This window comes from Ciconia boyciana, chromosome 24 (assembly GCF_034638445.1).
Source record: "Ciconia boyciana chromosome 24, ASM3463844v1, whole genome shotgun sequence".
Taxonomy (NCBI): Eukaryota; Metazoa; Chordata; class Aves; order Ciconiiformes; family Ciconiidae; genus Ciconia; species Ciconia boyciana.
Window position 1 is genome coordinate 5,389,738 of NC_132957.1, and position 20,549 is coordinate 5,410,286.

The window sequence follows — 20,549 nt, forward strand, 5'->3', positions numbered from 1 at the left end:
AGTGTCCAAATATTTTATTCTTCACAAGTTACATTAACCACATATTACTTATGGAGCATTTACAAATCTTTTTTTTTTCTTGATATTAATCTTCAGCTCTACCTGCTCACTCACCCCACCAGCTCTCCTGAGAGGGCATTGTCCATCTCGCACCAACCCACCTTCAGAGCCAACGCTCTTTGCCCAGCAGTCAGGCCCTGAACACGCTCCTTCCCCACCACAATGCAGTAACTACTCCAAAAACAATTCCAAGGTCGATATAAAAGGCTCTGGCCTCAACTAGTGACTGCGAGGGGAACCAGCCAGAGCTTTCTGTTCACCCAAGGAAGGACACAGGTAACTCCAGAGGGGTGGAAAGCTGCAGGTCGCTCCAGTGGGCTACAGGAGCTTTTTTACCCCTTCATCTCACACGCTGTACGCTGAGGAGCCACCGCTCCTTGCCAACCCCCCACCTTGACCCAGCAGCCACTTGATTTCTTACTATCTAAGCAGTATTTTTATTCCTTCTGCTCTCTGCTCAGGCACCCTCTGTTCCTACCCTCTGCACAGTCAACCAGGCTGATTACTTACATGCATAAAAGATTTAAAAAGCAGAAGAAAAAAAAACAACCCCTTTTAAACACCAAACACATCATATCTTTCTTACTGTCCACCTGACTAGTTCACAGATTGGATTATTCCAACAACATAGCCATAATTACTAAACACTAGACAAGTTGTCAGGATTGGGAAAGGACCCCAAGAAGTGTACCTGGAAACACTCACTGAAGGAGCAGTCGCACATGGGCATGTTCTACCTGGCCAGTCCCAACCCCCCCGACACATTTACACTAACCTTTGAGAGGCGACCACCACACTCCCATGTATTAACAAGGCTGGCAATGTTGCTACAGACCTGAATGAGAAACGCAGTGAATCTAATCAACAGAAACCCTGTTCCTGGAGGCAAGAAGATCCCGTCATCTCCAGAGCGTTCAAACACTATTGTCTCGTAACTGGCAGGAAGATTAAACGGGGCAGGACAGGGGTTAGGTAGGACTTGAACACTTCTTTGAAGTGGCACGTGGGCAGGAAAGTGAAGACATCCTGTAGTGAAGAGTGCATCGTTCTTCAAAAACGGGTTAAAAAATTCCCATGTAGCAAAGAACATAGAAATGTAACAGTGTAGTTAATTTTCTGAGTTTTAGAAAGACTGTTGATGCTGGTTTGTGTTCAGCTTGCTGGATCTTCCAGAAGAAAAAAAAAAGACTAACGGAAAGGCTGAGGGGGAGGAGCAGGGACGAAGACTAGGGAAAGAAAGCGTGAATCTGTCTTTAACATGCAGGTCATATAAAGTATTTTGTTTTTCCATTATTTTTTCCCCCTCTTGGACACTTCCAACTCAAGAAATGGCAACACGCACATGGCTTCCAGTTTTTAAAGCAAAGAACATAGTTCCCACGGACTGTGCTGCAGAGACAGGAAGACAAGACATTTGCAAATTCAATCTTTAAGAAAATAAAATGTCCCTTTAACCACTGTGAACACTAGATAAAGAAACTCTTTTGTCAGCCACACAAGGTGCGAGGCAAGTTCTTATTCACCACTCTTCAGGGCTGAGCCTTGCATCTGCGGCACAGTGCTAGCAGCACTGATGCAGAGAACCCAGTCTGTACGGAGGGGAGACACACCAAATTGCTAAATTAAGGCACAAGACAGATATCGCAGCCAAATACATAAATTCCCACTCAGCTGGCCACAGTACAGCAGCACTCCTGGCTGCAGCCTCACCTGGAGCGCTCATTCCTGCTGATCTTCGTTACTGGCACTTGGAGTTCGACTCCTAATCTGGCTTCGTAGCTGCTCTATTAATTCAGGATTCTGCTGCTGCATCTGCTGAGCGAACTGCTGGCCCCTGAAGGAGAACAAGCAACAGTCCCATTAGTGTGCTCACACACACACAAACACGGCCTGGTGCTAGGAAATCTACAGCTGATTGTCAAAGCTCTACTCTAACAAGTAGTTCACACCACCAAAAGAGGCAGTACTTCACCCAACACTGAAGCCTTCCTCAACTGTTTAATTGAAGTCCCACTTCTGGTCAGAAAACCCCCAAAATCCATTTACTGACCAAGGCAATAGGAAACACGCAGCTCACTACTCACGCTTGTATGAGGCTGGCGAGATCATTCGTGGAGGGGCTGGTGCCTGCTGCTCCCATGGTGTTGTGGCCACCAGAAATCATCCCGGACATGCTGTGGAAATAACTGTCATTGCTCGGAGGAAGAAGAAAACCACAGAAATTGTTTGGTTTAGGCTGGGAGGGGAGCATCAGCATAACGGGAGCACCTTCCCACACAGATTATGAAGTTATCTGCAAGGGAATCTTCTGCAGCAACTTTTTGTACATTAACTGCAGAAGAGTAACTGTAACATTAAACTGCACAATATGTAGAAATATTTATAATAGTGTCAGTTACTGTATTCCCAGAGATTCCCCCTTTTGTGTGCAAGCCCTGTGTGATGTTTATTTAATTAAAACACTGCCCTTCCTCACACAAGCTATTTGCTTGCTCTGCATCAAACGAGATCTACCGACAGGACAGCCTGAACACCGATTCACTCACGGTGAACAGCCCAGAATACACTGCGACTACACAGCCCCTTCCTCTGGAAGTCCTCAGGCTCCATCTGGCACAGAACCTCAGCTGGCAACAGCAGCGGAAGGAGCAGGCAGAAACAAATGGTGGTTTACATCCAGCCCTTTAGCCAAATTATCTCATATGGTAATCAAAGGATGAGCTCCAGAAAGTCTCTAACTCACTTCCTACCTGTGCTCTGAAAGGGTGGTCAAGAGAGGTATACGCCTTATTAATTTTATGACTTAATATTATCTAAGCATCTCACAAACATGGGGAATTGATCCTCATAACCCTGTAGCACAAAGAATGGAAATATTCTCATTCTAGCCGAGATGGAGCTGTGAAATCCTGTCTCCAGGTCACATAAATACTGTGCAGCAGGGCCAAACTGACCCCAAGCTTCCCAAACCCAATTCCAGTGCCATGATCTATCCTATTTCCCTTCTTGCAAACGTTTGTACTAAGATCCCCCTTCAGCATGGTTCAGAGTACTCAAAATACACACTAGCTCAGGCAACTGGCCTGTTTCAAGGCTGCCCTCCATACTTCTGGCCCAAGCACCCTCTCACTCCCACCAGTTCAGGCCTACTGCAAATGCCAAACACACACAGAGCCTCAAATGAGCGATTCAAAGAGGAAATACAAGATGGGATCCAACTTACAGCTGTTGTACTTGTGGATTGTTCATTAGGTTAGATGCCTATTTAAAGAGGGGAGAAAAAAATGACACCCTATTTAGTCAGAAATGACTGGGTAGATATGCAAGTGTTGTGCCATTCAACTACAGACAAAGTGAAGGCAGAAATACTTGGAAACAGATCAATAGGACAAAAATAGCCAAGAGAAGCACAGTGCAACACACAAGACAAGGCTGGTAATGCAGAACAGGCACCCTTTCCACAGCCAGCATCTCGCAAGGAGAAGCCTGTGAGTAAGTCACTGGCTCTTCATTTGACCTTAATGAAATACAAGCACAGTTTCCTCACAGCAACACTGAAACCAAGAAATGAAATGAAAACAAATCTGCTAAAGAGACACAGGAGCTCCCCGAGCCATGTACCAATACATTTCATCCTGAACAGACCAAAGCCCAGACCAGATACAGCCTGGCTGTGATCTGTGTCCAGATTTACCATACTCATGAAGCCAGGGTTGTTCAGCAAGCCAGCTAAATCAAATCCTCCTGGACCTCCAGTCTGTAAGAATAAAGAAACCACACGCAGATGATGACATCCCCTCACTTCCTGATGCACATTACAACGAACATTAATAATTTACTCCCCGTATTATCAGAATCTACCCCTTAAACCGTGACAAAGGGAAGAGGCTCTGTCCATACCCTCTCCTCTGTAAAGCTCCGAGTCACAGACAGCCTCGGGGGATTAGGCTCACTGAGGGAGTCAAAGGACAGACGTCTGCGTTACATGACTTACTGATCACCTCTCTCACCAGCTCTAACCTACTACAACTGCCAAGTTAAACACACCCACTTGGTCCCCTTTGCACTGGAGAAGTCCTTAGAAAATTAAAATCCCCTTCAAAATGATAAACTAACATGTTCCTGCCCAGAGCATGTCAGCAGTGCAGTCACCAGCTTCCTGTCTAGGAAACCTCCAGGTTTAAGAAAAAAATCTTTGTAAGAAAAGATATTGATATTGCGAATTGGTCACTAGAAAAAAAGCTGGATTTTAGGAGTAGTGACTTTAATTAAGAAAGGTGCTGAAAGCAAAATTGCTGTTTCAAAACACTCCTTTCTAATCAGTCTCATTTTCCAGCTCTTTCCAATAAGCCCAAGGTGACCGTGCTCCAGCAGTCAAGAGAAGTTACCCTCTCTGATTTTAGTGGAAGTGTTCACAGCAGGACTCATTAACTATCTCCCCTCTGCTTGCATACAAGATTTATATTCTTAACACAAACCAGGTCATCAAGGCTCTGCCAGACAGCCCCTGTTAGCACTTACAGTGAAGAAGCCTCCTTCTAATCTTACCCACATATAACAAGCATTAGTTTCAGAACTTACTGGACTAGGAGTCTCCTTCATTTTCTGTTCAGCTATTTTAAGGTTTGACTTGTATGTATCATTGTCTGGATCCAGCTCCAGGGCTTTTTTGTAGTAAACAACAGCTTCTGTGTGTTTATTTAAACTGGAGAGGGCCAAGCTATTAAAGTGGAAATAAAATTAAAAGTTGAGTTAAATAAGCACTTGCAGTCTTCCTCCATCCCCAGCAGAGGTGAAACACCAGGTATTTTTGCATGGCGTTCCAGGGCAGGACACCACTGATAGTATCACTGCCACTAGGCATTCTGAGATTAAAATTCTGGCACAAAAAACCTGCTCTTACTTACCCCATTCTGCCATAAGCTTTGCTGTAGTTTGGATCAATGCCTATAGCTCTTTCGCAGTCTCTCACTGCTCCGGCATAATTTCCTAGTTTACTGTATGCAGCAGCTCTGGAGGGAATGGAGAATATGTGCAGAAAACACTTATCAGCTCGAATATGCTGATCAAGGTCACCCCTGTTCCCTCTCTGTAGTCTCCTGTTGTACAAGGCAAGGTCAAGCGTGAACTTGACATAAATCCAGGCCATATCTAGGTGAGCAGGCTGCTATCCAAACACCCAGCTCCATGTTCTGCTCCTACTGCAAATAAATCTAGGCTCTTACTCCTCCTTACAGACTTTCCAAGAGGAGCCTGGGCTCTGGGGAGGCACACAAGTATCACACTTGCTAGCTCAGATAATCTCTCTCAGCTTCCCTTATGCCTTGATTTTTTTTTCAGTCATAACTATTTCATCAATTTCCCCACACACTCCATATGAGAGGGAAAACCATTTTTGAAGCCATAACATGCTCATTCAAGCCTCAATCTCCCAGCTCTTATGAACATCAGGGCACCTGCCCAAGACCTCATGGGACTGACCCTCACGCAGCTAAAGCAAAGCTTAGCTAAAAGCATCAGTCGCAGTTCCTTGCCCCAAGAAATACCTCACCACATCATTAGCTTGTGTGCAGACAGGTTATTCTTGTAGCCAGCTGTACGTATGTACTCATGATAAGCACACAACTAAACCAAATCCTGATTCAAAGTCTGTTTTATTCAATAATTGTCTTCCCCACAACTTTCAAACACTTTTGCTTAGAACTGAAAGATAAATTCGCTTGCGTACCCAATTTTGCACACACATCAACGTATATAATTCTCAATAACGAGCCTTCAACTTGTCTCATTTCACTCCTTTGTTTGTATCATCAACACAGCCTCTCCAACCTGGGCTCTCTATCCCACTTAGAGCTAATGGCCTGAAAGCAGGCAGTATTTCTTGGCATCCTTGTATCTCCTCAAATGCCTAATAGAGTTTGTTTCCACACCCACATCCTATCGAGAGATGCCAGGGCACAGAGCTGGCAGGAAGCACAGGAATGTGTCACTATGAGCTTAAAAAACACACAAAGAGCAAGCAACAGACCAAGCAGTCTACAGAATCGTAAAAAAGGGATTTTGACCATTGAAGAGTCTTAGAAATAAGTAGTAAGCACAAAAACACAAGTGTACAAGGGTGAAGAAAGATAATCGGTACCTGTTGCAAAAATATACAGCATTGGAAGGATTTAATTCAATTGCTTTTCCATAGAAAGACACAGCAGCTTCGAAGTTTTCTGCCTTCATTTGTTCATTTCCTAAGAAGATGGTGGAAAGGCCCATTACCAAGTGAAAAATGGGGACAAAGAAAAGCAACAGGCCTGAATCTATGTTCTACTTAAGAAAACAGGAGAGAAACCAACCACTTGTAACTTTTGCTGGTCAAACTGCTTGCAAGTGTGAGGCACGTTCAGCAGCAAGGTAGGGGAACTATGTCTTGGCAATTCCAGGTTGCCTGATCCTGCAAGCCCCCTCAGCTGTCCTCCCACCTCAGGCACACCTGAGGCCTCCCCAAAGCAGCACCGCATCCTGAAAAGCACTGCAGTGTGTCAGCTCAGAGAAAGCTCTCCGTTGTGCTTCAGCACTAATCGTGCTCTCTTGCGTGGCAGTGAAAAAGGCAACACGCAGAGGAGAGCTCAACAGGAAAGATGCCCTGTCCTACACAGCACGGGCTTCTTAGGATGCAGAAGAAACCGCTGACCCAGCTGTCTATCTAGGCTCTGTGGCAGCTAAATTATGCCAACCTACACACACTCCTGGAGCGCAAGCAGAGAAACAAGCAGAAATGGAAGGGTTGATCCCATTTGCCTCCCCCCCCCCCCATTCCAAGCATTCCCCAGGTGCTGAGTGAATTAAACCTCCCTCCCCATTATCATCTAAACCTCATTATACACCAGCTCCAGAGGAGGTTACCTTCAGTCTTGAGTCTTTCAGCTTCAGCTATGTCATCTTCAGAGGGGGTGATGGGCTCCGAATTTGTTCTGATGTGTTCAGGCTCCTTACAAGGAAAGGGAGAACGTTGCGTTGCAATAAGGACTCCCACTGAGATGTACTACACCTCCCTGTTCCCAAGCACTGGCTTATCGAGCCCAAAACATTTCACTCCCACACACCTCCGAGGGGGCAGCATCGCCACAGAAATCGAGCAGAGCTCGTTGCTTTGGCTGCTTCAGTTGAAACTCAGCACATATTTTAGGGTGCTTGCTTACCTTTCCTGCAGCAGCTTCAAATATTTCAGGAAGAGTCTGGGACACAGCTAGGCCTTGGTCTTCCATTGAGACCCCAAATGCTGTCTCCAGGCACTGGATGGCCACTGGACAAGAAGAATCAGGTAATTTGCTTTCCCCATTCTACCTAAATACTTAGACTCCTCCCACAGCACCTGAATTTCTTACTGTTGAACATACCAGAAAAAAAAAACCACTCTAAACCACAGCATTCCACATGCCAGACTTGATATTTGGGCCATATCCTCAAATTTTGCCAAAACCTCAGAGCTGGGCAAACCTTAGCTCTGGAAACCAAGCTCCTGGATTGAGTCAGTCACAACTCCCATCCCCTCAGGTGACTCCAGAGCAGGTGCTGGGGGCAGAAGTTAACCAAACTGGGGCTTTACCAACCTTCCCACAGCCATGGGTGGCAAAGAGCAAGGGTAGAAATGTTTCAGGAAGTGGTCACTTGCCAGAGGGTGGCTGCTCTGTGAAGCGCTGTGGCCACACAGAGGCGCGTGGACACCAAACATGGGTCCTGCAGGGGCTGCAGCTGCCCCCGCCTCCTCCCTCAGCAGGCACCTGGACAGGAAGCTGTTCCCAGCAGAGGGGAAACACCAGCAACGTGACAGAGCTTAGTTTTACAAAGTTCTCGTGCCACATTTTACAGTCCAAAAGCACCGGAAATAAACCCCTCCTTCCACCCTCTTCTCCTGCCTCACCCAGGAATGTACCCACCGCTCTGCAGACGTGCCTGCGCTCTTTCAGTGGGACAAATGTACAGGCCAAAGACTAAAGCATAAGCTCCTTAAGTGGATCTTTTAAGATCAGCGTGCTCTCGTTACCAGTGAAGTCCTTTGAAAAAGCCTATATAAATACTTCAGGGCATGCTGTGGAAGAGCGTTTTGATAGCAGGACAGGAAGAGCACTCTGCAAGTATAAAACACTTCCATACAGCCACAAAGTTCTCATTTTACACTACACGACGAGCCTCCTGACTCCACCTCATTTAAGAGAAAACTTTTAAGTTGCAAACCCAGGGTCAGGGAGGCTTTTGATCCCATGTATATTCCTTCCTCAAGCTAATCTGCTTTTGAAAGAGATAACAAGAAATCAGATAAGCAATCAGCATCCCTAGTGCCCTGGATACCTCCCCAAGAAAACAAATTCATTTCAAATCTTGAGCAAGGTTTGATGTTGGGAACAGCCCAGGCAAGTAAGAGGCACAGGAGAGTAACAGTGTCCAAATTTCCCCAAGTGTTGGGCTGACGGACCTAGACACGAGAAGAGGGAAGCGCATACAACCACCTGCCTACCTTCCAAACTCTCCTGAGCATCTGGAGACAGACCCCCATTCTGTAGCTGGTCGTGTAGAAACTGGATGATGGAATAGGCAAGGCGCTTCTGGTCTGCCATTCCGGGAGGCTGTCAGCAGTGTGTTTCAACTTCTTGTAACTTTAAAAAAAAAATCTGTAGAGAGAGAAGTTGTATGACTTGATGGACAAGAAGTCCAAGAGCTTTTCTGCTGCTCTCCCCGGTATGAAAGGAGAGGATAAGGACCGGCCAAGGCCTCCAGAGCCTTCATTAAACTCTCTGCTGTAACCACGACCCCTTTACGTGAACCCTCCAGGCCTCAATTCACCCTCTTCGGCATGAGCTGCAGAGCACAGTTCTGCCCCACAAGGCTCCTGCCAAGGGAAGTCCATTGAAGGTGTTGCAGGCACTTGGGTGACTACCAAAATGTCTCTGACTGACCAGGACTAGACAAACTGAGTGCTGAGGAGACCACCACTAAAAAGCCACAGTCTTCTGCTTCCAGAGCATAACTTGATTCTGAAACAAAAACAAGGGCTGAAGAAATTTGCCACCGTTAGAAGAGCTCGGATTCAGGGCTGCCAGTCCTCTGCACTGCTTGCCAGTCTGCATCACCTACCCCGCCAGGATGCCAGCGGTAAAGGAGAGTGAGGACCCAAAGCAAAGCAACCCCCATAAGCGCACCCCAAGGCGGGGGTTTTCAAAGATCCCAGTGCAGGTCCTGTAAGCAGGACGGATGCAGCTGCTTGCATGGCATTGCTGCTGAGCTGCAGTGCTCTGCCTCTCCAGAACGCTTAACTGGGTCTGTAGCACAGAAAACCATTCAGAGTGATTTAACAGAGAAATTAAGTTATTTATAAATAGCACCTTTGTGAAAGGGAGCCCAACAGGGCTAAGCTGGCCCCAGCCCCCTGACAGACACCAGAGATACCACCGGTCCCAAGAGCAGACAGACATTGTGGTGTGTGCCGTGGGTGAAAGCCTGTGCTGGGCTCCCAGCCCCAGGGACAAGCGAGGCCAGAGAGCCTACAGACCCTCCCGGGCCCCCGGGGGCAGGCAGAGAGGAAGGAGACAGCGCCGGGTCCCTGACAACAGTCCAGGCCGCGGCTCCCACCGGTGCTCCCGGGCAGGCAGAAGGGAGGCAGGCCTGAGGGGCACGGTGGGCCCCGGCCAGCGTCACCGCCCCGCTCCCAGCAGGGCAGCCCCGTTCGCACACCGCTTCGCGAGGAGACGGGAGCACCGGCAGGACTCTCCCTCCCAGACAGGGGAACGCGCCCGCAGCCCACGCAGGGGGGACACCCCGCCATAGCCCCGGGCCCGGCCCACAGCGGACCCCGGGCGAGGGAAGCGCCAGGCCCCACCGCAAGCCGGGGCCCGGCCGCTACCCCCACCAGGACCGGAGGCAGACGGCTCCCAGCGGGGAGGGGAGCGGAGCGCGGCGCGGCCCGACCCCCCTCCACCACCGCCCCGCCCCGCTCACCGGGCGCCCCGACGCTCGCCTCAGCCAGGGCGGGCTCAGCACTGCGCATGCGCTGCGCCCCGCCCACCGCACCTGCGCACTGCCTCCGCCCAGAGCGCGCCTGCGCCGCCGCCAAGAACCACCCGCCCCCGCCCCGCCCTTATGTAGCCAGGAGGAGGCGACAACGCAGGCGCAGAGCACTTGGCGCATGCGCAGTATGCGCATCTCGGAGGCGGGGCCAGAGGGCGGAAGCGCAGCTGTCGCCCCGCCCTGATTTTTACCATAGAGAGGGGGCGTTGCCATGGGAACGGGTGGGCGGGAGCCCCGGGCCGGGGCGCTGCTCCCGCCGGGGCTCCGCTCCCGCTCCCGGGCCCGTGGCGTGGCCCCGCAGCCGCCGAGGCCGATGGCCGGGGCAGGGATGGGGCTCTACGTATGCGGGCGGATGGGCCGCTCCCCCCGGCCCGGATGGGGTGAATGGAAAGGGAGAACGGCCCAGTCCTCCACGCTCCCAGAATCCCTCGGAACGGCCGCTCTCTCTGCCCGCCTCTATGGTTGGGGCACATGCTCCGTGCGTGGGGCCGGCGCGGTCTCCTCCCGGCCTCGTCAGCAGAGCGGGGCCTCCCGGCACCCCCGGCACCCCCGGCATGGCCCCCCCCACAGGTACCGGGCGGCGGCGGGGGGGAGCCTGGGGGACAGCGAGGGGGCTGGGGCGGGGGGAGCACACGGGCGGGGGGAACGGCGGGGGAGGAGATGAGGGCAAGGGCGAGAGGCTGGCGTGGCAAGGGGGAGATGGCGGAGAGAGGGACGGAGGCAGGAGGAGGGAGCCGGGGGCAGCCCCCCAAGGGCTGTGCAGGGAGGCTGTGGTCTCCTGCTGCCCCCCCGTCACCTCTCTGCCCCCAGCTCCCGCCCCGGGCAGGGGACAGCCTTGTTCCCGGGCTGTGACAGCCCCCCCGTGGGCAGAGGCACCTGCCGGGGGCACGGCGGGGAGAGAGCGGGGAGGGAGTCGGGTTTCTGTGAAGGGCTTGTCGTGACTGAGAGGGTAAACGGTGCCCGGAAAATAATCCGGCTGCTGATTGCCGCCAGCGCCCTGGTTCCTTAGGAGCCATCGGCGTGGTTTGTTTGCTGGGCCTCTCCTTTAAGTGCTTTTATCGAGCGTTAGCTATGCAGCTGAATTTTCTTTCCAGCCCGTGTAAGATTGCACCTCACAGCCCGTTTCCTCCCCAGGTAACGTTGTGGATAGCCAGTCCCCCAGGCTATTGGCAAATCAGCTAAGATGGGACCTGACTGCCGAACAGATAGAGAACATGGCTGCAGAGCTCACGGAGAGGACCAAGCTTGTGTACGACTGGGTGGGCTCCCAGGAGCAGGGCGAGGTGTCCTATGAAAACACTCTCAAGGCACTGGCTGACGTGGAAGTGGAATATACGGGTACGTACACCGGCAGGGAGTATTGGCTTTCTGGAAATCAACGTGTTATGAAGATTTTTCTGGTGTTTTTTTCGCTCTGTACTGTCATCTCCTTTTTTCTTCCCTTGGCTCCCTCAGCAGTATGTTGGTTTTTTCCCTCCAGTTAATGTTTATACAGCTAGATATAAGTACACAGAGGAGAGTAGATTTGGAACGGAAGAGCGAGTCTAAAACGAGGCCGGCGCTTTGGCAGCAGGACGGTCTGCGGGAGGAGTAGCCAGGTTTTCAAGGTTGTCTCCTGCTTTTGTGTGTCAAGGTGCATTAGTGGGAACAAATGGTGCCTTGGCAGAAATGGTGCGGATGATTTCAGAAATCTTCAACTGTTTTCTAACTTTTTCCCTAAGGCAGCAGATAAACGTCTCTCCGTGTGCCTTGTTTAAACACCGCTATCGTTTTAGGGATTATGTGTAAAGTAACATGACATGACGGCACGTGCTGGCAAACGATGCGGGCTTCGGTATATCTCTGGCTAATTATTTACAGCAGTAGAGTGCCAAAGTCACGCAGCTCCCCTCCTGCCTCACGGCATCTGTTAGCTGTCCTGACCGCCTGTGTTGCGAGGTGTCATGTCTGTAGGAAGCACAAGGCAGCCTGCAAGCCTCTTCTTTCTTCTCTCTGATTTCTTTTTCCTAAAATAAGAGGAAAAACCCTTACTAAGCAGAGGTAATGTTAACTTCAGCAGAACTGTCAGCACTTTCCCTGGGCAACAGAGACTAGCTGCCTGCTCACCTTCTGCTGGGTGGAGAGTTCTTGTGCCTGGAGGGCAGCGCCTTCCTGCTGGAGTTGTATTATTTGAGGTTTTGCAGAGGTGGTGGCAGGGAATGTTCTCCCTGTTTTCACTTCTAAAATGGAAATATGTCAGGACAGAGCACACCTGAGACGTGGTGGCTTTTGAGGAGCGCCTGCAGTAAAGGTGTGTCACTTTTAGCCTGGTCCTCTAAAGAAAGGCGTCATGCAACGATGCTGCCCGTGTGTCTGCCAGCATAGAAGTCCTGTGATTCTTGAAACTGTTGATACCGGCTATGGGGGGGTGATGGCGTTGGGATCTCACAGGCATTAAATTTGTGTGAGTTTGGTGAGAAAGATGGATTGTAGTGGGAAATCAGTGGACAGATGTGCTCAGCAGCGAGGAAGGGGTGAACGGGTGCTGTGGGTGGCTGAGTGCTGCTCAGAGAGGACAGCTCTGGGTTTGTCTGATGGCAGCAGCTTGCCTTGCTCTTCCTTTGCGTGGGCGGGCAGGTCAGGCTCCAGGGCTGTCAAACTGGCTCCCAATTAACACAGGCTCTCTGTATACACTCCCACTCACGAGCAGTTCTGGGACATGAAGCCATTGCCTTCGCCGTAATCCCTCTTCTGTCTTTCCAGTCCGTCGGAACATGCTGGACTTCCCCCAGCACGTCTCCCCTCGCAAAGACATCCGTGCGGCGAGCACCGAGGCTGACAAGAAGCTCTCGGAGTTTGACGTGGAGATGAGCATGAGGCAGGACGTGTACCAGAGGATTGTCTGGCTCCAGGTGTGTGCTTGGGAGGATGCTCTGTCAGTGACGCAGCTGAGCAGGGCACTGAAACCTCCTGGAATTACAACAAACCCTTTTCCCTTGTCCCAGAGCTTAGAAGTAAATGATATCGAGTCAGGTCTGGAACTGAATCGCTGTGTGATCGTGGCAGAATGGTCCAGCTGTAGTGAGAACTGGGGAGTTGGGGTTTGAGGGCTCTGCCCCCCCTCAGGGCCTCGATACCCCTTTGGTAAAATGGCTTTAGTAAACCCAGCCTGCCTCACCTGGGGAAGGGGCTGGGTAATGCCCCAGCTGTAAAATGCTGAAAATTCCTGTGATTTTCCTGCTGAAAATTACAGCTGAAAAGTGCTGTAATATGGGATAAAGGTGAGATGTTTAAAGCAATCCGATAGGAACTAATGCACCAAACCAAAGCCTTCTTGTGGGGTGTTTCCATCTGCTTCTGGGTCACTGGTGTTACAATAACCCACAACTCCCACCGGGAACCAGCTTTCTGCAACACCCGATCCTGCGGTTCCCTGTGCTGATGGGTTTTGTTTTACAGGAGAAAGCAGAGAGCGCTTCACTGAAGCCTGAAGCAAAGAGATATCTAGAGAGGCTGATCAAATTGGGTAAAAGAAACGGGCTCCATCTCCCCGAGGAAACGCAGGAGGTGAGATCACAGAGCTGAAGTAAGCACACGTAGAGGAGGCCTTGCAGGGCTAACGGGACAGCGTAGCGTTAGAGCAGAGGGCTGAGGCTCAGACTCCTGAATTTTGCCCCTGATTCATGTGACCTTGGGTGTGTTGGGTGATGTCTCTGGCCCGTCTTTTTCCTTTCCGTTGGATGGAAATTACAAAATGGGGTTGACGCTGGGAGCCGGGAGGCTCCAAGAAGCTGAGATTGCAGAGGGTGCTGTGCAGGTCAGGAGTGGAAGTAGCACCCGGTCCCCACGTGCAAAGGAGCAGTCAGGGAGGGTGCCCCACTGCAGCTGGGGGGGGCTGAGCTGCTCAGGGTCTCCTCTCTTATCTTGTGCCGGTGCATGAAGCTCGAAGCTGGGTTAAAAATAGAAGAGAAGGTGAAATGAAATAAGGGTAGGGGAGGTTGTTGCTGCTTGAACACCTGCAGCTCCTGAGCTGGCAGGAGACAGTTGGGACCTTGCTGAGGTGGCTGCTTTCCTACCAGGTGTGATCAAAGGGAGCCTGTTCTAGGCTGAGAGCTCAGCGCCTGCATGCAATTAATTCTGCCGCGTTGCCTTTGAATAAAAGCCAAGTGCGGACTGCTGGGCAGCTCGGCAGGCAGGCTGCTGGCTGGAGACAGTGAACGGTGCTGTTTGACTTCCCCCTTTGGACTGACTTTTCTCTCTTCATCTGTATTTTAAAGAAAATCAAAGCTATTAAGAAAAAGCTGAGCGTCCTTTGCATAGACTTCAACAAGAACCTCAACGAAGACACCACCTACTTGCCCTTCTCAAAGGAGGAACTAGGTATGGAGCGCTCGGGCTTATTTCTCTGCTGGTGTGGCCCCAAGTGCCTGGATTCCCCCGGCCAAGGAGCAAGAGCCTGTTCCTGTGCTCAGTCCCAGAGCTGGTGTTTTGGGAGAGGCCTGGGCTCTCCATCAGCCCTGTCTGCTCTTTTCTCAGGGGGGCTCCCTGAGGACTTCCTGAACTCCCTGGAGAAGACAGAGGATGGCAAGCTGAAAGTCACCTTGAAATACCCGCACTATTTCCCTCTCCTGAAGAAGTGCTACGTGCCCGAGACGAGGAGGAAGGTGGAGGAAATGTTCAACTCCAGGTGCAAAGAGGTAGGTGGGCCTTGCTGCTTCCCAGCAGGGCCAGACAGGATGCCGGGTCAGGTCCAGGCACTGAAGGGGTCCAAGATTTGTGCTTCTTTCCACACTGGGGCTCGTGCTTCCTTTCTTGCATGTGTACCCCACTTCACTCTTTGTCTGACTCTACCTTGCAGGAAAATTGCTTGATCCTCAAGGAGCTGGTGGACTTGCGTGCTCAGAAAGCCAGTCTCCTGGGCTTCAACACGCACGCGGACTTTGTGCTGGAGATGAACATGGCTAAAAGCAGCAAGACGGTGGCTACGTTCCTGGGTACGGCACTTGGCCGTGGAGGGGAAGAGCAGGGGCATGCTCTGGGCTGGGTGTGCTGCTCTCAGCCCCAGGCGCTAACCCTGCCTGCCTTGGTTTTCCTAGATGAGCTGGCCCAGAAGCTGAAACCCCTTGGGGAGAAGGAACGGGCTGTGATCCTGGACCTGAAAAAGAAAGAATGCGAGAAGCGTGGCCTGGAGTTTGACAACCGCATCAATGCCTGGGACATGCGCTATTACATGAACCAGGTGGAGGAAACCAAGTACAGCGTGGACCAGAATCTGCTGAAGGAGTACTTCCCCATGCAGGTGGTCACCATGGGCCTGCTGGCCATTTACCAGGAGCTGCTGGGGCTCACCTTCCATCTGGAAGAGAAGGCTCAGGTCTGGCACGAGGATGTCCAGCTCTACACGGTGAAGGACACCTCCTCCGGGGAGACCATCGGCAAATTCTACCTGGACCTGTACCCACGGTGAGGCCTTGGGTGAAGTGAAGCGAGGGAAGAGGGCTAGGGCAGGGGGAGCAGAGCCTGCCATGCGCCTGGGGAAGAGGAGAGGTTGTCCCACTCCCAGACGCGTGGCTGTGCGGAGGGAGCGGTCTGTAATCGGGCAGGGCTGTCCCAGGAGCATGGGGTCGGTGTGAATCGCAGCATCACCAGGAGTTTCTGCCCTGAGCAGGACCACGCTGCCCTGTGCGGTGGCTCGTGGCTGGCTGTGGGGGAGGATCCGTGTAACCGTCTCCTCTTCCTGGCCTAGGGAAGGGAAGTACGGGCACGCAGCCTGCTTCGGCCTGCAGCCGGGCTGCCTCTTGCCGGACTCCAGCCGGCAGATCTCGGTGGCTGCCATGGTGGCCAACTTCACCAAGCCCACGCCGGATGCGCCTTCCCTGCTGCAGCACGACGAGGTGGAGACCTACTTCCACGAATTTGGGCATGTCATGCACCAGCTGTGCTCTCAGGTGAGGCCTGGCTGGGCTGGCAGAGGGCTGGTTTGTTACCTTTCCCCTGTCGTGCTCCCCTGTGGGGTTAAATGACTCCTGGCTCTGAGCTGGCTGTGTCTCCTAGGCGGAGTTTGCCATGTTCAGTGGGACACATGTGGAGCGGGACTTTGTCGAGGCACCATCGCAGATGCTGGAGAACTGGGTGTGGGAGAAGGAGCCGCTGCTGCGCATGTCCAGGCACTACAAAACTGGAAACCCCATCCCTGATGAGCTGCTGGAGAAGCTCGTTAAATCCCGGCAGGCGAACACAGGTGGGTCCCTGCGGAGGGAAGCGGGAGCCAGCGAAGAGGAGCAGGAGGGGAGTGAGGGCTGTGTGCTGTCCCCAGCGAGGGCAGAGCCTCGCCATGGTGTCCCCTGGGTGTGGGGAGGGGAAGGGGACCCTTAGTGACCTGGCTGGGTAGAGGAAAGGCTTTGTCTTGCTCCTTGTGGGGACTGAGAGGACCGAGGGGATTGGGGGGAAGGAACCACATCTGCCTGCTGTCAACGTGGGACGAGCGAGGGTGGCGTGGCAGGAGGCACAGCGGGCTGGGTGGTGGCACAGTGAGAAGGCATGCAGGGGGAGGCAGGGACTTTCTGCAGGCAGGGAACGCGGCTTAGGCCTGAGTGGGCGCTGCTGAACTGGGCTGGGCTGGGGAAGTGGGTTAGAAGTTGGGCGTGGGGAGAACTGTGGGAGCCCCCCAGCCTGCCCTGCTGCGATCTGGCCTTGGAGATGCTCCTGCCTGCAGGCAGGAGCTCAGTTTACCTCTTCTTTCTGGGAACAGGGCTCTTCAACTTGCGTCAGATAGTCCTGGCCAAGGTGGACCAGGCACTGCACACCCAGACGAAGGCCGACCCCGTGGAGGTGTTTGCCCAGCTGTGTGAAGAGGTGCTGGGCGTCCCTGCCACCCCAGGTACCCAGGGGCTTAGGGGTCTCACTCTCGCGCTCTCTCTGGGCCTGACCTGCAAGCTTGGCTCAGCAGGTTCTTTTCAAGGCTGGGGCTTCAGGCTGGCTCAACGGGGACAGTTTTTGCTGGCTCCAGGAAAAGCAGGGCTGAAACCATACAAAAATAACTGGAAAGTTCTTCCCTCTTTCCCCTGGGATTGTCAACAATCTGACCCAGTGCCTGCTCTGACACATTTACAGCACAGAGGGGTTTTTCCGTGCTGTGAGCGGTTCCAGCAGCCTTTCCCATTAACGCCCCTTCCCTTCCTTTGCCGCAAAGGTACAAACATGCCCGCTACGTTTGGCCACTTGGCCGGAGGCTACGACGCCCAGTACTACGGCTACCTCTGGAGCGAAGTGTACTCCATGGATATGTTCCACACGCGCTTCAAGCAGGAGGGGATCATGAACTGTAAGGTAGGGAGGACGTCCTGCGCGGCCGGGCTCTTGGCGTGTGGCAGGGGCTGCCTCCCCTGCCAGAGGTGGTAGGAGACGGCAGCGTCAGTGGGAGGGCGGGTGTCCTACGCGTACCCCTGTCTCTCCCTCCTTGCAGGTGGGCATGGATTACAGGAATTGCATCCTGCATCCTGGCGGTTCCCTGGATGCTTCCGACATGTTGAGGAAGTTCCTGGGCCGCGAGCCCAAGCAGGACGCCTTCCTGGCCAGCAAAGGACTGAAGGTAGAGAGCAACTCGCTGCCTTCGGCCTGCTGAGAAACTGCTCCAGTCTGTTTTGAGTCAAGCCAGCTCCTTTGTCTACGCACCAGTCCTCTCAGGCCAAGCAATACCCGGTACTTCTGTCACCAAACACATCCTGGGCCAACCCCTGCCTGGAGCTGTTCCTCCAGAATCCTGCTCCAAGCTCACCCTGGGCTTCAGGAGCCGGATTCAGCCCTGGTCCAGGGCTCTGCGGTGACAGCTCTGCAAAGGGAGTTGAATCGCCTTTGTCACCCCCCCGAGGGGGATGGGGCTGTCGGTAGCCCACACAAATTGGCTGAACTTTGAACCTGATTTCTGCGTGAGGGTGAGTTTCGGCCTCATTTATAGCCAGGGAGGAGGGCGAGAAGAGTTACCAAACTTGAATCATTGTTTTAAAATCCCTTCTTTTTAAGAAATGAGACTTCCCACCAGGCTTGGCTTGTTTTGTGCCCCGGGGCAGACTGACTGTTCTGAGCACAAAACAAGCTGCCGAGAAGCTGCGCTGGGAGTCGCTCTCCCTGTCTTTGGGCAGCTGTGGAATAAAGATGGGGAGATCCCAGAGCTTAAAAACGATTGCGTTTACTGGAACGTCCTGCCCTGAGCCCCTCAGACGTTCCTGCCTGGGCGGCAGGCCTGGGAGCGGGGCAGAGATGGCCAGTGCAGCTCTTCCCGGAACAGGGGGCCTGGGCAGCGTGGCCTGGCCCCCGCGCGCTGCCCGGCGTCCTCGGGAGGTTGTACCTTCCCCCAGGTGTGTCGGAGCTGCTGGGACCCCGCGCCCAGGGCTGTCTCAGGGCAGCCGATGCCGTCTGAGCTCAGGTCGTGGCAGCAGAGGGTGTGTTGCTCTTGCTGTCACCTCTAAGCCAGGGTGGGACAGGGAAGGGCTGTGGAAAAAAAAAAAAAAAAAAAAAAAGCGGACAGCTTCAAACAACACGAATGCTGGGGATAAAAATACCAAGTGGGCTTTGTGCCAGGCCTTGAGCGGCCGGGCTCTGGGTGCGGCGCCGAGCCGGGGGACGGCAGCCAGCCCTTTGCCCAGCCTTGGGAGCAGCCGGGCTGTGCCACCTGCCCGCCCCAGCTGTTCCCCTGTCCCCGAGAACCCTAAAACCGGTGCCCGCGTGGCATGGCATGGCGTGCCTCCCTCTGCTCTCTGCTCGCCTCTGCGGTGCCGTTCTTCCCAGTGCCGCCGAGCCCGAGCAGACAGGAGGGCAGCTCTGCCGATGCGTGCAGGGCTGTGGGTCAGAGCTGCCGGAAGGGAGTGCTGACCCCAAGGGCAAAGGCTGATTTCTGGTTTTGCTCACGTAGGAATCACGTGCGGGCTGGGAAAGGTTTTTAGCAGTGAGTGTGCGGGGCAGGTGGAAGGCAGGCTGCTTCCTCGGTAGCGGAGGGGAGCTGAGGACCTCAGAGGGGGAGCTCCCACCGGCGTGAGGGATCTGTGGTGATGGGGTGCTGAGGGCAGATCTCATCTTCTGGTGTCCCACCCCACCTCCAGCCTCGGGCGCTCTGCGTGATGCCGTTTGAGAGCTGCGGGATTGATCCCTGCGGCTCTTCCGTGGTTTGAGCACACAGAGGGTGCCGGCGAGAGGCCGAGTGCCCGCGCTCGCACCCACCGTCCCGGCCCTGGCCAGGGCCACGCGTGGGAGCTGCCGTCCCTCCCCAGGGTCTCGCGCCGCAGCTCCCTCCCCAGCTGGGCTGTGGTTCCCTTTGCTTCTCCTCTCGTCCGGGCTGCGTCACCGGAGCAGCTCTGGCTTCCTTCCCCGCAGCCGCTGATGCGAGCGTTGGAAGAAAGCTCGCCCCGAGTGCAGACAAAGTCGTTGCTGTCACCTCCCTCCCCCAGACCCCCCTGGTGACACGGGAAGGCCGGTGACACCCTCCCTCGCTGGTCCCCTCTTGTGCTGACATGTGGACGGGTCCGTAAGCAGCGAAGTGGCTCCTTGGTCCTTGCTGGGGCCACGTTGAGCATCTTGTCCTTGTCCCCACCCTCTGTTTTAGGCATAGGCAAGTGTCTGTCCCGGGTGCCGGCTGCGCAGGGCCGGGCGCTCTCGAGTTGACGCTGTGGGTGTTTTAAGTGTCATGTTTTTACTGAGCTTTCAGGGTTTTCTTTCAGACCTCTTCTCTCGAGGGAGAGAACTGAAGCTGAACAGGGAAATCGCGCACTTTCCTCCCTCCTTCCCAGGCCACAAATAACTCTGTCCCTCCCTCCAGTAACCCCTGCTGCTGGCGGTGCGGTGAGCGGTGCTGCCGAAGGCTGCAGCCGGGCAGAGCGGGGGGACCTGTGCCTCCCCAAGCACTGCTGTTCCCTGGGTGTGGGTGATCCCCAGGAGCGACACCGGGCACCAGGCTCCTCGGAGCTGCACCTTCTCCCCGCCAGCTCCTCGTCCCCATCCCGTCCCAGGCTGGCGGGGAAGAGACGTCCCTTTCGGGTTTGGGTTTGGTTGTTTTTTTTTTTCCGTTAACCTTTTCTAAGGGTAAACTGGTGTGTGTGTGCCGTTCGTAATGGTCACGTCCCACCCTGCTTGTTTCAATGACTGTATTTTAGACGGTTCCTAGCACTAATAAAGGTTTTCCTAAGCAGATGTTTGCGTGGCTCAGGTCCTGCTGAGGAAGCTGCTCCTTCGCCGGGGGGAGATGGTTGTCTCCCGGTCCCTGCCCGGCCAGGGGAGCAGGGTGGTGAGTCCCGGCGTTCCTGGCACGGCCACCCCCTCACAAGCCCCGCGGCAGCCCCCCGCAGCAGTCTGCACAGTGGATCCTGTCCCACGAAGACGGGCACCGAGCGGCAGGCGTGGGGTGGCAGAGTGTCCGGCGTGAAGCCCTGGGGAGCGAGAGGCAGTGACCCCCCCGTCCCCGCCGT

General features: G+C 53.7%; 2 protein-coding genes across 3 annotated transcripts; one reads left to right on the forward strand and one right to left on the reverse strand.

Moving 5' to 3' along the window:
• Positions 1–32: 32 nt before the first annotated feature.
• Positions 33–10,142, reverse strand: SGTA (small glutamine rich tetratricopeptide repeat co-chaperone alpha). Of its 2 annotated transcripts, none has more exons than XM_072845105.1 (12): positions 10,045–10,142; positions 8,567–8,720; positions 7,251–7,354; positions 6,955–7,039; positions 6,200–6,299; positions 4,968–5,072; positions 4,642–4,780; positions 3,755–3,817; positions 3,284–3,321; positions 2,145–2,234; positions 1,771–1,894; positions 33–1,086 (listed from the first exon to the last, which is right to left on the reverse strand). In XM_072845105.1, the coding sequence occupies exons 2-11, from the start codon at positions 8,664–8,666 to the stop codon at positions 1,780–1,782; spliced, it is 939 nt and encodes a 312-aa protein (XP_072701206.1). In that variant the 5' UTR covers positions 8,667–8,720; positions 10,045–10,142; the 3' UTR covers positions 33–1,086; positions 1,771–1,779. The 2 variants fall into 2 exon arrangements, with proteins under 2 accessions (XP_072701206.1, XP_072701205.1); XM_072845104.1 differs by having other exon boundaries at positions 35–1,449.
• Positions 10,143–10,361: 219 nt separating this feature from the next.
• Positions 10,362–20,267, forward strand: THOP1 (thimet oligopeptidase 1). The gene is made up of 13 exons (XM_072845370.1): positions 10,362–10,683; positions 11,248–11,451; positions 12,856–13,004; positions 13,552–13,659; positions 14,370–14,472; positions 14,629–14,789; positions 14,951–15,086; positions 15,189–15,555; positions 15,839–16,040; positions 16,147–16,333; positions 16,844–16,972; positions 17,285–17,421; positions 17,558–20,267. The coding sequence occupies exons 1-13, from the start codon at positions 10,572–10,574 to the stop codon at positions 17,714–17,716; spliced, it is 2,154 nt and encodes a 717-aa protein (XP_072701471.1). The 5' UTR covers positions 10,362–10,571; the 3' UTR covers positions 17,717–20,267.
• Positions 20,268–20,549: the final 282 nt, after the last annotated feature.

What these genes read in the sequence shown, in the direction of transcription:
- SGTA (XM_072845105.1), bottom strand. Translation starts at nt 8,666, where the DNA reads ATGGCAGACCAGAAGCGCCTTGCCTATTCCATCATCCAGTTTCTACAC. An exon ending in TGAAAGACTCAAGACTGAAG is followed by an intron (nt 6,300 to 6,954) that starts GTAACCTCCTCT and finishes CCATCTTCTTAG; the next exon opens with GAAATGAACAAATGAAGGCA. An exon ending in CTCGCCAGCCTCATACAAGC is followed by an intron (nt 1,895 to 2,144) that starts GTGAGTAGTGAG and finishes GTTCTCCTTCAG; the next exon opens with GGGCCAGCAGTTCGCTCAGC.
- THOP1 (XM_072845370.1), top strand. Translation starts at nt 10,572, where the DNA reads ATGGTTGGGGCACATGCTCCGTGCGTGGGGCCGGCGCGGTCTCCTCCC. An exon ending in AGAGGATTGTCTGGCTCCAG is followed by an intron (nt 13,005 to 13,551) that starts GTGTGTGCTTGG and finishes TTTGTTTTACAG; the next exon opens with GAGAAAGCAGAGAGCGCTTC. An exon ending in AGGGGATCATGAACTGTAAG is followed by an intron (nt 17,422 to 17,557) that starts GTAGGGAGGACG and finishes CCCTCCTTGCAG; the next exon opens with GTGGGCATGGATTACAGGAA.